The sequence below is a fragment of the Rhinolophus ferrumequinum genome, chromosome 17 (genome assembly GCF_004115265.2).
Source record: "Rhinolophus ferrumequinum isolate MPI-CBG mRhiFer1 chromosome 17, mRhiFer1_v1.p, whole genome shotgun sequence".
NCBI lineage: Eukaryota > Metazoa > Chordata > Mammalia > Chiroptera > Rhinolophidae > Rhinolophus > Rhinolophus ferrumequinum.
Window position 1 is genome coordinate 13,484,885 of NC_046300.1, and position 12,043 is coordinate 13,496,927.

The 12,043-nt window shown below is 58.4% G+C and overlaps 1 protein-coding gene across 3 annotated transcripts; it reads left to right on the forward strand.

The window, feature by feature from the left end:
* The first annotated feature begins 714 nt into the window (after nt 1–714).
* XIRP1 (xin actin binding repeat containing 1) lies at nt 715–9,897 on the forward strand. 3 transcript variants are annotated; one of them, XM_033133146.1, is made up of 3 exons: nt 715–849; nt 3,715–4,100; nt 7,497–9,897. In XM_033133146.1, exons 2-3 carry the CDS (start codon nt 3,719–3,721, stop codon nt 9,212–9,214), a joined length of 2,100 nt encoding a protein of 699 aa, XP_032989037.1. In that variant the 5' UTR covers nt 715–849; nt 3,715–3,718; the 3' UTR covers nt 9,215–9,897. The 3 variants fall into 3 exon arrangements, with proteins under 3 accessions (XP_032989037.1, XP_032989036.1, XP_032989035.1); XM_033133145.1 differs by having other exon boundaries at nt 3,715–7,072; nt 7,497–7,637; XM_033133144.1 differs by having other exon boundaries at nt 3,715–9,897.
* Nucleotides 9,898–12,043: the final 2,146 nt, after the last annotated feature.

Below are 12,043 nucleotides of genomic sequence, written 5' to 3' on the forward strand. Positions count from 1 at the left end.
GCCACTCCGTTCCCAGAAAGTCTGGGCCCTGAGTCAGAGGGAAGAGCCCAAAAGTCAACAAGGGCCCAGATAATCTGCTATGAAAACCACAGAACCATTCTGTGGAATTCTCTGATAAACCAGGGACCTAGTGAAGAATTGAGGCCTGGAAATTCAGATGATTTCCCCCAAATCCAGCTGCACTCAGGGCTGTGTAGATCTGACCTGCGGGGCATGAGGAAAAATGGGTATCTTTAGTGCAGAGGGGGTGGGGGAGGACAGCGGGGACTTACTCTCAGAGGTACCCAGGCCGGGACCAGGGGAGGAGGGCACAGGGGGCACACACGCGTCAGGAAAGCTCAGAGGCCAGTCCAGAGTAGGGAAGCGGGCTCACAGGACTAGGCAGGGCTGTCCCGGGGTCAGCTGTCCCTCCTTATTCATTTCCTCAGAATAGTCTGGGACGCCAGCGCCCGACACCTGACTGAGTCACTGAGCCCAGTCCTCCGATCAGACTTGGATGAATGAAGTGCTCCCCTCACTCCTGTGCACCTCCCGGCAGAAAGGACATGTAACCGATTCCCCAGGATGGAAGAGTGACTTCCACAAGCCCTAAAAATAACTGAACCACTTCATATTCTGAACTTAGCCTCTCCCGCCTGCCCCCACTCTGGCCCACCCCTTAGCCAGCAAGATAAAGGCAGCTGCTGGGACTGGCAGGGGACAGAGACCCGGGGCCAGGGCAGTGAGAAGGCATCTGACGGAGCCAGCAGAGCAGGACCAACCCCAAGCAAGAAGCTAGAGAGGAACGACAAACCTTAGGCTGCCCCGCCACAGACCCCAAGCACGCCGTCAGCCAAGTGGGACCCTCAGGTGAGTCACCTGCTTTTTGTCTGTCCATGGCAGGACTGGCTCTCCAGGCTGGGGTCCACTCTGCACCCTCCGGATGGTTCTCAGGATACCGTGTATTAGGGGTGGCAGAAGGAAGTTAAGGGGCCGTGCAGCTGGACGTAGGTGAGTGGAGAGGTCTCTGGTATAAAGACTCCCTGAGGACGTAAAGGGACTGGTTGCCACAAGCCTGACGCCCGCAGAAGGGCCAAGTTCTTACCAGTCTAAAAAAATCCAGAAAGGCTTTCAGGAGGAGGTAGCCTGGAGTTTTGATTTTCAAAATACAGGTATGGAGTTCTTAAGGCTTCCAGGCTTCCTCCCAGGCAGCTCCAGTGTCTGGAGGAAAGAGGAGGAGAGGAGAGGCGGGAGGAAATGCAGGTGGAGGTGGGAAGCAGGCCCGACTCTGCCTCCTTAGTCTCCATGAGCCAGGGGCAGGGCTGTCTCAGCAGAGGGTCCCACTGCCCTCCCGTCTCCCCCCGTAGCTGTCACCCTCACACTCTCCTAGGGGTGCCTGCTGGGGAGCAGGGCGGCACCACAGCCGATAAGAAACCTTCACACTCTCTTATTTCTTGGGAGCCAGGCCCCATGCCCAGCTGTTGTGGGTGAAAGTCTTGGCATAACTGGTCCCAGGAATGTCTCCCCAGGGCTGGCCTGAGCCCAGCTCCCCACATATCATGGCCTAGGACCTGGGCTGGGATGCCCAGACCATCATCTTGCCCAGTGGGCAGACGGGGGGGAGGAGGGCGGGGAAACGGAGGACAAGCAAGGGAGACCAGATCTGAGTCTGCCAGACCAGATGCAGAGACCTATAGTGGGGCTATGCCAAGGCAGGGCAGACTGGGGACAGAGGTGGGGTCATCCTGAGGGGCTAGCCAGCCCGAGAAGGCCATGTTCTGGAACACTTCTTGGGGCTCAGGCCCCTAACCTTAAGTCTGGTCCCAGTTCTGAATTCTGCCCTCCTCCTCCTCCATCCCTGCCTTCTAGAAACTTAAGCCTAAGGGTCTTAGGCCAGGCAGGGGTGAGGCTGGGAAAGCCAGGAGTTGGGGAACCGGCTTCAGGCCTAGCTACTGTTTTGCAGAGCCTCCTGGGACAGCTCCTCTCCCCTCTTCGGGCCCTAGTTTCCCCATCTGTACAATGAGGGGTCAGGTTCAGTGACCTCTGAGGGTCCTTAGGTCTGACATCCCTGGACTCCATGCTTCTAACTGTTTGGGACCATAACAGGGATTCTAGAGATTCCTGGGGTTGGCAGAGGGGTGGAGTTGGTGGCCTGCATATGCCATCTGCTCAGGACACACTGGTGGTGACAGGACAGGGAGGAGGTGGGGACAGGCACAGTTTGCCTTTGGCAGGGGGTCCTCGTTAGAACTCAGAGACTACAGCGACTCCCCCAGAGTTATGGTGAGAAGGGGCAGGACCAGGGAGCCCAGGGTGGAGAAAAAGCTAAGGTGAGCCAAGGCGCTCAGGGCCCCACTGGCCGAGCCTGAGCCTCCGTCAGGAGGGGGCCCAGGGCGGCCATGCGGAGGCCGGGACCTTGGCTATATTTAGCACCGAGTATGAAGCAGAGCAGTGGGTCAGGGGCAGCGGGAAGGGGACATGCTTCTCATTCTTTCCCTACTGGCCTCTGGGAACTGTTAGTACACCTGTCACAAGACAGATAAGACACAGAGGACAGAGACCAGAGACCAGAGACCAGAGAAGGGCTTGAGGGGTGGGAGGCCATGAAGGGGGGCCGGGTGAGCTGGGGGGAGGCAGTGCCTTGGTGAAAGCTGACTCACCTGAAGAGGAAGAAAGGAGAGGAGCACAGAGCCAGCGTGAGGCCGGTTGCAACACCGTCGGGACTGAGTCTCCATGAGCCAGGGCAGCACTGTCTTTGCAGATGGTCCCATTGCCCCCCTCCCTGTCGCTGTCACCCTCACACTCTCCTAGGGGTGCCTGCTGGGGAACAGAGGGACACCACAGCCGATAAGAAAGCTTCACACTCCTTACCCTCCTGTTTCTTGAGAGCCAGGCCCCAAATAGGGTCTAGGAACCCCAAGTCAGCACTGCCCGTTACTCATTCACCAAGCTCTGACCCCTTCTGGGCCTCCGTTTCTTCATGCTTAATTACGAGCGTTTGGGCTAGAAGACCCTTGAGATACCCCAGGCTCAGACGTCTGAGTCTTGGGGTATGGCACAGAAACCCCTACCTGGGAATCAGAATCTGGCTCTGCCCAACCATGAGATACCTGGTGAGCCTCTACTTCTCCCACGGTAGCATGGGCTGCGGGCCCCAGCTATGCATCGGTCGGCCTGGGACAGGTTGGAGAGCCCCAAAGGGATTGGGCAAGACTCCCAGTGAAAGTGGCAAGCACGCCCTCTGGTGTCATGAAAGGGCATTTTCTTCTCCATGGTAAACAGTCACCAGTTTAGGGACCGACTGGTCCCTGACTAAGACCCCATAAATCACGATCTCCCTCCAGGCCACTCACCTGGGACTCCGCCAGGGAAAACTGATTTTGGTAAAGGAAGGGGAGGATGGGGCACGTCCAGTTTGTCTACTGAAGGTCTGAGCATCCCTTGTGGGGCTGAAGGACAGAACTTCATGGCCAGCAGCGCCCTGCTTGCTCCCTAGCAACCCAGGTGATTCTGGGGAAGCCAGGACCCACCTTGTTGGATGGCTCCATATGCCCTAAGTTCAAGACTTGTCACACACCAAGCATACAGGTGGCAGAGTGAGACCCAGCTGAGGTCTGGAGAGGGCATGTTACCTCAGGGCCTTGGGCCTTGCTCCCTGCCTTTTCTCCCCAAAACTGCCCCTCCCCCCGCCCCGAGGCCCCCAGCCCCACCCTCATCTCTGCCCCTTCTCCTCAGGAGGATGGCCGACACCCAGACGGGGGTGGCCCCCACTCCAACCATCCAGATGGCAGCTGCAGAGGACCTGCCCCTCCCTCCACCACCAGCTCTGGAGGACCTGCCCCCGCCACCACCCAAGGAGTCCTTCTCTAAGTTCCACCAGCAGCGGCAAGCTAATGAGCTCCGCCGCCTGTACAGGCACATCCACCCTGAGCTCCGCAAGAACCTGGCTGAGGCCGTGGCTGAAGACCTGGCTGAGGTCCTGGATTCGGAGGAGCCCACCGAGGGGGACGTCCAGTGCATGCGCTGGATCTTTGAGAACTGGCGACTGGACGCCATTGGGGACCATGAGAAGCCAGCTGCCAAGGAGCCCGTGCCCGGTGGCGACGTCCAGGCCACTTCCCGTAAGTTTGAGGAAGGTTCCTTTGCCAATAGCATAGACCAGGAGCCAGCCGGACCTCGGCCATCCGGAGGGGACGTTCGTGCAGCCCGCTGGCTGTTTGAGACAAAGCCGCTGGACGAGCTGACAGGCCAGGACGAGGCACCAGAGGGTACAGAGAAGGAGCCTGCAGCCAGCGGAGATGTCCAGGGTACTAAGATGCTTTTTGAGACACGGCCACTGGACCGCCTGGGCTCCCGCCCCTCCATCCAGGAGCAGAGCCCCTTGGAGCTGCGCTCAGAAATCCAGGAGCTGAAGGGTGATGTGAAGAAGACAGTGAAGTTGTTCCAAACAGAGCCGCTGTGTGCCATCCAGGACGCAGACGGCGCCATCCATGAGGTCAAGGCCGCATGCCGCGAAGAGATCCAAAGCAATGCGGTGAGGTCAGCCCGTTGGCTCTTCGAGACCCAACCTCTGGATGCCATCAACCGCGATCCCAGCCAGGTGCGGGTCATCCGGGGTATCTCCCTGGAGGAGGGCGCCCGGCCTGACGTCAGTGCAACTCGCTGGATCTTTGAGACACAGCCCCTGGATGCCATCCGGGAGATCCTGGTAGACGAGAAGGACTTCCAGCCATCCCCAGACCTTGTCCCTCCTGGTCCAGATGTTCAGCAGCAGCGACATCTGTTTGAGACCCGAGCACTAGATACTCTAAAGGGGGAAGAGGAGGTGGGGGCAGAGGCCCCACCCAAAGAGGAAGTGGTCCCCGGCAACGTACGCTCCACACTGTGGCTATTTGAGATGAAGCCCCTGGACACTCCCAGAGACAATGTCCAAGTGGGTCACCTGCAGCGGATGGGTCCCCAGGAGAGTGAGGGTCTCCTGTACAAGCATCTATCTGGTGACAGCTCCGCAGCACTGTCCCTCTCTCAGACTGACCCCCAGAGGGATGAGGCGAAAGGGGATGTGAAGACCTTCAAGAACCTTTTTGAGACCATTCCCCTGGACAGCATCAGGCAGGGGGGGCCTCCAGCCCCCAGGAGTGTAAGCAGAGCAGAAGGAATTGATTCTGCTGGGCAGTCTCAAGACACAGGGTCCCCAGTGTATGCCATGCAGGATGACAAAGGCCACCTCCATGCCCTGACGTCTGTCAGCAGAGAGCAGGTCGTTGGAGGTGATGTGCAGGGCTACAGGTGGATGTTTGAGACGCAGCCCCTAGACCGACTGGGCCGAAACCCCAGTACCGTCGACGTGGTACGGGGCATCACCCGGCAGGAAGTGGTGGCCGGAGACGTGGGCACTGCCCGGTGGCTCTTTGAGACCCAGCCCCTGGAAGTAATCCACCACCGGGAGCGGCAGGAACGACAGGAAGAAGAAGGAAGGAGCCAGGCATGTCCCCAGCCTGAGGCAGTCCCCAAGGGTGACGTGCAGACTCTCCGGTGGTTGTTTGAGACATGCCCCATGAGCGAACTGGCAGGCAAGCAGGAGCCAGAGGTCACAGATCCCACATCTAAGGCCAAGGCACAGTCCTGCACCTGGATGTTCGTGCCTCAACCCCAGGACAGACCAGAAGGCTCCAGGGAACAGCACCTGAAGGTTAGCCAGGTCCAGGCTGGAGAAAGACAGACAGACAGACATGTCTTTGAGACTGAGCCTCTGCAGACTTCAGGCCGTCCCTGTGGAAGAGGGCCTGTGCGATACTGCAGCCGAGTGGAGATCCCTTCAGGCCAGGTGTCTCGTCAAAAGGAGGTTTTCCAGGCCCTGGAGGCAGGCAAGAGGGAAGACCAGGGGTCGAGGGTGACCCCGGAGCCCATCCCTGCAGGCTCTGTGCACAAGTTCACCTGGCTCTTTGAGAACTGCCCCATGGGCTCCCTGGCAGCAGAGAGCATCCGAGGGGACGACCTCCAGGAAGAGCAGCCTGTAGGCCCATCAGACAGCAGGGTGCTGGAGAAGCAGGAGACTGCAGCTGAGAGGACCCTGCGGACTCTGCATGCCATGCCTGGCATCCTGCACCGGGGAGGCATCCTCATGGAGGCCCGAGGGCCGGGGGAGCTCTGCCTGGCCAAGTACGTGCTCCCAGGCCCAGGACAGGGGGTGCCCCACATACGGAAGGAGGAACTAGTGTCTGGTGAGCTTCCCAGGATTGTCCGCCAAGTGCTACGCCGGCCAGACCTGGACAAGCAGGGGTTGCTGGTTCAGGAGGATCCAGTGGGCCAGCTCCAGCTCAAACCATTGAAGCTTCCAGCTCCAGGCAGCAGCAGGAATGTCGAAGACATGGACCCTGAGTTTCAGCAGTTGCTGGCTTGTGGCTTGGGCACCTCGGTGGCCAGGACTGGGCTGGTGATGCAGGAGACAGAGCAGGGCTTGGTCTCACTCACTGCCTACTCTCTGCAGCCCAGGCTGACCAGCAGGGCCCCCGAGAGGAGCAGTGTTCAGCTGCTGGCCAGCTGCATAGACAAAGGAGATCTGAGTGGCCTGCACAGTTTGCGGTGGGAGCCACCGGCTGACCCAAGTCCAGTGCCAGCCAGCGAGGGGGCCCAGAGGCTGCCCCCAACTGAGGGCATCATTCATGTTCCCCCTCTGGACCCCAGCATGGGGATGGGGCATCTAAGAGGCCCTGGGGCCACCCCCTACGCCCCACAGGCCATGGGCAAAGCAGTCCCTCTGACTGGCAAAGAAAAGCAAGAAGACAGTTCCATTGGACAGAAACGGACGGCAGCTTTGGCACAGTCAGAAGGAGCCACGAGTACACCCCCAGGGCCTGGAGCCCCAGACCTCCAGGCCGCCATGCAGAGCCTGCGGATGGCAACGGCTGAGGCCCAAAGCCTGCAGCAGCAAGTTCTGAATAAGCACAAGCAGGCCCCCACCCAGGGAATTATCTCCCCCCACTTCCAGGATGGTCTTCTGCAAGCACCCGCCACAGCCACTAGGTCTTCCCAGAGCAACACTGGGCCTATGGCTGGAGGTGACCCCAGGATCCCAACAGCCCCCATAAAGGTCAGTGGGGAACAGAAAGCACTGCCTGGAGGGCTGCCTGGAGGGTGGGTGACTATTCAGGACGGCATCTATACTGCTCAACCTGTGAGGACCTTTGACCTACCTGGAGGTGACCAGCCCTCTGAGGGTAAACCCCCACCAAGGGGCAGGGCGACTGTCCTCTCCACCCAGGCTCCCAGCCCACTCCAGGAAGGCCCAGGTCGGAGTCTTAGGCCAGGGTGGGAGGAGCCTGGGGGCTGCACACAGACGGCCTGGGGGCCTCCAGAAAAAACAATGGCAGGAATGGGCCCAGGGGGCCTCCGAGCTACAGAGACCACCCCGAAGGCTGCCTCTTTAGCCCACCATGTTCTGGTCTCTGGGCCTCAGGCCGCAGGTGCCAGCCTACACTCCCATAATGCCTCTGTTCCCCCTCCTCCTCTCCCAGCTGCTGTGACAGGACCTGACTTCCCAGCCCACCATGATGAGGACTCCATCCAGCAGGCGTCCGAGCTCCTGCAGGACCCCCTTCTCCACTCCCACAGCAGGCCTGCTGGCCAGAGAACCCCTGGGGAGTCACAGACAAAGACCCCGAAACTGGAACCCACCATGTCCCCAAGGAAGAAGCCCCAGCTGCCCCCCAAACCTGCCTATCTAAGCCAGATACCCCCTCCTCAGAGGCTGCCCAAGCCCTCAGCTCTATCTCCCAGCTCCTTCCAAAGACAATACAAACAAGGTGAGAAAAATGCAGCCATCCCTCCACCGGCAAATGTCCCCACCACTGCAAGCCAGGGATGCATACCTCTGGCTGGATGTCCCCATGGTCAGAGTCAGCCCAGCTTTCGACATGGCCCCAGCACCATGGCCCCCAAGCCCACCACCAGTCAAGCTGTGGGCAGCAGTTCCCGGAGCCCTGAGCCCCCCAAGCTCTCAGCTCTCAGCAGTGAACCCACCTCACCACAGCAGGGCCCCAGGCCCCTAGGAGAGAAGCCCATGGAAGGTTCCCAGCAAGAGGTCCCTGAGAGCCCTGACATTCTGCAGGAAAGCCAGCAAGAGCTACAGAGCCTCCTGAGCCAAGTGCAAGCCCTGGAGAAGGAGGCAGCAAGCAGTGTGGACGTGCGGGCGCTGCAGAGGCTCTTTGAGGCCGTGCCCCAGCTGGGAGGGGCCCCTCAGGCTCCTGCTGCTCCCCGCAAGCCTGAGCCCTCGGTGGAACAGGCCTTTGGAGAGCTGACAAGGGTCAGCCTGGAGGTTGCCCGGCTGAAGGAACAGACCCTGGCCAGGCTGCTGGACATTGAGGAAGCGGTGCATAAGGCCCTCAGCTCCATGTCTAGCCTCCAGCCTGAGGCTAACACCGGGGGCCTTTCCCAAAGACCCCCAGAGGACCACAGTGCCTGCAAGGTCAGTGTCGTGGGCAGCACTAGAGCCAGGCCCAACTGCTCAGTCCAGGAGGTCGGGGGTCAAACTGCAGTCACGAGCCAAACCGAGGTTCCATGCCCTATTGAGGTCCAGAGTCAAACCAAAGTCAGAAATCACACAGAAGCCAGAGGTCAAGCAGTCTCAACTGCCACCAGGAAGCTGGAGACATTCAGCCAAGATTTAGGCCTCCCTCGAGTCTTGCCTTGCAGAAGAGATTCACCCTCTTCCCCAACCTTCATCTCCATTGAGTCAGCCACAAGGAAGCTGGCAGAGGCCCCCAGCCCCAGGGACAGCCCAGATGTTGTGAAAAGCACACACCAGGCCCAGCATGTGAGCCAGGTCCTGCTCCCGCAGAAAGGTGTCCAGGACAAGGCCAGGAAGAACGAAGTCACCCAGTGCTCTGGACAGCCCAAGGCTGCCCCTGCCTCAGCCAGTCCCCTGCCCAGCGAGCGGCAGAAAAGTGTTCTGGAGCTGCAGACAGGGCCTGGTGGCTCCCAGAGCTATGGAGCCGTGACAAGTGTCACTGAGCAGTATGAGGAGGCGGATGAGTACAGAAACACAGTGCTCACATCCTCCACCGCGGTCACGGAGCAGGCAGGGTCGCCCAGAGGCCCAGCTCCCCACCTCGGGCTCCACACCTCCCCCTTGTTGCGGCAGTTCCTGCATAGCCCAGCTGAGCTCAGCGGTGGCTTGGCAGAAGCCCAGAGGGTTCCCAGGCCCCGTGGCCACTCCCAGCCTGCAGCCCAGTGAGGCCCTCCTCCTCTCACCGCAGCTTTCCACCTGTCCCTGGGGCACTTCCCTCCAGAGGACTGAGATGGGTGCTACCTTTTGCACACATGAGGCCAGGACCAAGATGAAAGGGCATCTTTGGAGACCTGTGGGCTGTTTGCCGTTTGTTGGCTCCATCATTAGGCCCGGTTCTTGCAAAGGAAGGAAGAAAGATTAGGAAGACGTCCACTGAGTTGCCTGGGCACGGGGTAAAGTGAGGGCTCCCAGCTGCTACGGAGGGTGTAATATGTGCCGACACACACATGCTCCTCACACGGACCTGACCCACGCGTCAGTCTGCGTGCCACTGCCGCAGATGGAGCCCCCTGAGTGACCCATCACCCTCGGCCCTTATTTCTTTTATTATAAGTCGAAATGTTCTCAGCCATCTGCTCTTTAATTCCTGGAGACGACAGGGCCAATTAGGCACTGGATTGGTCTGTTGGGGACTGGTCTGAAGGCCCCAGAAGGGCCCTGCGGCCGCCCCTTTATCCACAGCTCCATCCATCAGAGGGGTCATCCTGGCAGCCCAAAGGCCACACAGACAAGGTTGGCAATCAGAAATGCCCCTAGAAGCCAAAGGTACTGCCTCCCCGCCCCCACTACCCTTCACTCTGCATCCAAATGGGACGGAAACAGTCTGAATAAACCCAACTTTTATTCTCTCCTGTGTGTGTGTCTGACTGTTTATGCATCTGTTCCAGAGTCTGGGTTCCCACTGTCGGGGAAACAGCCACAATTTCCAGGTACCCTGTTTTCCTGGCAACAGCAGTGTTGGAAGGCTGGGAAAAGCTACCCCTTCTTCTACCATCTTGGCTGGGACCCAGAAAGTCCTGCCCACTCCTTGCTGCCCCTCTACCTTTGGTCTCCCCTCCTTGTGGCTCTTGCACATGATCCGGGAATGGCATCTGACCAGAATCCTGCTCCAGGCCCAGGATCCTTCCCAGGGGGCCTCACGCCAGGAGAACTCCTGTGACCAAGATGGCTGGGCCACTTCTCTCTGCTCAGGTCAGGTGCTGTGTATGGAGCAGGGGTTCCCGGGAAGGGGAGGGCACAGATCTTGGCCTGGAAAGCCAGAATGATTAGGTGAAGGGCCCTTTTCACCCTCTCAAAAAGCATTGAGCACCTGCTGCCTGCCAGATCTGTTCTAGGCAGCAGAGATACAGAAGTGAGTTCTAATGGGGTTCTGCTCTCAGCGAACTGACTTTCTTTCAGAGAGACAATGAATAACCAGGAAAAGCTGGATCACAAATCAGGACGAGGCACTGGACTGGGCCACTCTCTCACTCTGGAGTTGGGGTCTTAAAATATAGTGATGTGACAATGACAGGTGACTGCCTTAGAGGACTTGACCAACGCAGACCTCTCGAATGAAAAAAAAAAAAAAATCTCACCTGAGATCTGAATAATAAAGAGCCAGTTATGTAAAAATCAGGGGGAGGCGCATGCTAGCATGCTAGGCAGAGGGAAGAGCACATGCAGAAACCCAGAGGTGGGAGGAAGTTTAGTGCCTGGATTTCCTGGATAGCCCTCTGTAGGAAGGGGCTTTAGCAAATATGATTGTCCGCCCCGCCCCACATCCTGCCTCCTACGACGTTATGTGGAAATTTGCCCACACTTTGCTTCAGTTGAATAGGCACACCCCTATCCTACAGCCAGCCAAGGGCTCCCCCTCCACACTGTCACAGCCCCCACCCCATTGCCTGCTCTGCTGATATGGAAGGGGGGGTCCCCTAGGGCAGCAGAGCTCCGACCTGAAAGGAGCCCGTTTCCTGTGGAAGACTGTGCCATGTGGGAGCTATCAAGATACCAAATCTACCCACCTGGTCCCCATACCCACATCTTGCTGGGCCCCTCGCCACATGTCCACTTCCCCTGCCCTCTGTAGGACCTCACTTGATTACAGGGACCAGCATCTTATAGTGTGATTGTCCTCAGTGTTCTCATCTGTAATATGGGCACAATTATAGTACCTTCTATGGTGAAGATTAAGTGAATTAATATATATAAAGTGCTTGGAGCTATGCCTAGCATCTGGAACTCAAAGACACACACTTTTAGTATTATTGTAATTATTAGTTTTAACATATCTTTTCTCACCTCCAGGTGGAGTCCCTGTCTTGTTCATTTCAATATCTCTAGTGCTTGTCACAAGTGCCTAGGACTCCATAAATCTCAAATGAACGCATAGATGAATGAAATGATTAAGTGAATTCACTGATTCATCCAACTAACATTTATTGAGAACCTACTTCATGCCAGGTTCTGTTCGGTGTGCTGAGAATAGAGACGAACAAGGCAGAATTTATCCCTAACCTCGTGAAACTTAGGCTTAAAGAGGGAAGACAGTGTATTACACGCAGATAAGATCATTTTAGAGGGAAGCGATACTGTGAAGGAAATAAAAACAAGGTCAGTCCACAAGAAGATGTTGGCAGTTACTTTAGCTTGGTGGTCGGGGAAGGCATCTCTGCGGAGGTGACCTGAATGACAGAGGAGCCAGTCCTAATGGCTGGAGGCAGCAGCCTAGGGGAAGAGTGGGAGAGGCAGGTGGAGGGTGGTGAGCAGGCGGGCGTGAGCGTGTATCAAGGAGAGAAGCGGCCGCTGGTGGAGGCCTCACCCAACGCACTGCACACCTGCCGCCACACCTGCCACCGACTCCCCGGCCCCGCCTCTCCCCAGCCGGGGAGGGGGCGGGGCTGCAAGCGGGGCTCGCCGGCCGAAGGCGGAGCGCTCCCGCCGTGGCCCCGCCCCCGAACCCGGGGGGAGGGACTGCGTTCCCACCCGCCGTCGCCAAGGGGACGAATACGT

Excerpts from the sequence above, each read along its gene's own strand:
- XIRP1 (XM_033133144.1), top strand. The coding sequence starts at position 3,719 with ATGGCCGACACCCAGACGGGGGTGGCCCCCACTCCAACCATCCAGATG.